The sequence below is a fragment of the Fragaria vesca genome, linkage group LG6 (genome assembly GCF_000184155.1).
Source record: "Fragaria vesca subsp. vesca linkage group LG6, FraVesHawaii_1.0, whole genome shotgun sequence".
Lineage (NCBI taxonomy): Eukaryota > Viridiplantae > Streptophyta > Magnoliopsida > Rosales > Rosaceae > Fragaria > Fragaria vesca.
The window spans coordinates 599,082-600,549 of record NC_020496.1 but is presented as its reverse complement, the minus strand read 5'-3'; the positions used below and the strand labels follow the sequence as shown (position 1 = coordinate 600,549).

At 36.2% G+C, this 1,468-nt stretch overlaps 1 protein-coding gene across 1 annotated transcript in view; it reads right to left on the bottom strand.

Annotated features, from left to right (window-relative positions):
• Positions 1 to 1,468, bottom strand: part of LOC101311209 — a 57,618-nt gene that overhangs the window by 12,987 nt on the left and 43,163 nt on the right. Inside the window, exons 8-10 of the mRNA XM_004304702.1 lie at positions 627 to 895; positions 278 to 497; positions 127 to 165 (exon numbers count right to left, since the gene is read on the bottom strand). Coding sequence (XP_004304750.1) covers positions 127 to 165; positions 278 to 497; positions 627 to 895 — 528 coding nt within the window. The remainder of the gene's footprint in view (positions 1 to 126; positions 166 to 277; positions 498 to 626; positions 896 to 1,468) is intronic.

The following is a 1,468-nucleotide window of genomic DNA, read 5'->3' as shown; positions in this document are numbered from 1 at the left end:
TTAATCTTCAAAATTCGATCCACATTGAAACATATTTGCACAGATTACACATTTATTCTGATGCTAAGTCAAAACACATATGATTGCACTCTACAGCAGTCAGAAATCACAATTGAAATTGCATACCTGGTCAGCCTGTTTTCCTGCTATCCTTGAGCTCACGCTCTACACTCTTACCAGAAGATCGGACAGTTATGTCCACTGCCCTGGATATGCGGAGGGATCCTGAACAAAATTTGTTCATTTTGTTGCACTTGATAATACGGATCCATTTCACTAGTGGCCAATCAAAAGTATATCTGCCTTGCGAAAAGCTTCCAAGATTTGGTAGATTCCGAAGATCCAAAAAATTTAGCCGAGGGAGCATGCTTTCATTCTCAGTTTCTTCACCTTCATCTGCTGTGACTATTGCTTCCATCTTCTGGCAATCCTTTATCTCTAGTATTTGGAGCTTGACAAGACCTCTAGCAATCGAAGGAGAGAGCAGGTATCTCAACCTACCACAAGATGTAATATCCAGTCCAGTTAAATTCTGAAAGCCTTGGCAAGATTGTCTGCAACCCATGATATCGTTTATTTGCATTCCTTGATCAGGTTGGGAAATATTTGAAGGTAATTTGTCTGACCGAGAAACTGAAGCATTCCTTTCATTGACGGTCAATCTGCTCACTTCAAAAATCCCTTCCAGTGAAGAACATTCCTCTACTCGTATGGACTCCAATGTCTGCAATCTATTTTGCATTTGTGTCGGTACCAAATGCAGTAGTTTGTCACATCCCGAGACAGTGAGTCTTTCTAATTTAGAGAAGGAGGTGGGTGAAAGTTGGCCATTCCATATCTTTTTCAACTCGCCCAGGCGTTCAATGGATAGGATTCTCAATACTGGAAAGATAACCTGCAGATACATTGAGATCAGTTAATAATAATATAGTACTGTCTCCCAATTTTACTTGTACAATGGTTTACGGTAACAAACTAACAACAATACATATATTTAAGAAATTTTTTATTTTAAAAACAATACACAGTAACCTTGCCCGAAGATCCTCAATTTACTCAATTATTTTGAGATTAAATTGAAAAAGAAAATGGAAAACTAAACTCCAACTTAGAAATAAGGTAATGCATGCTGTAAACATTGGTTTCCCATGGTGTTTCTAGTTTTAATAGATTTTGCTCTCTTATTTAGAAAGGAAAAAAAAAAAAAAAGACTTAGAAATAAGGTAAATCACTACAATGACAAAACCACTATCATTTGAACTACTTTAAGAATTCAATTAATCCTTTATATATGTTCATTCAAATCACTTTCTTCATCCAAAGTTAGAAAAAAAGAAAAAACGGAAGATATAACCTTAGGTATAGATAATCAATACGGGGTATGTTGGGAAATAGATGGTCCATTGGACAATAGGAGGGGTATTCGGTAATAAGAGTCAATAGAGGATCAGTGACAATGAGAAAGTTT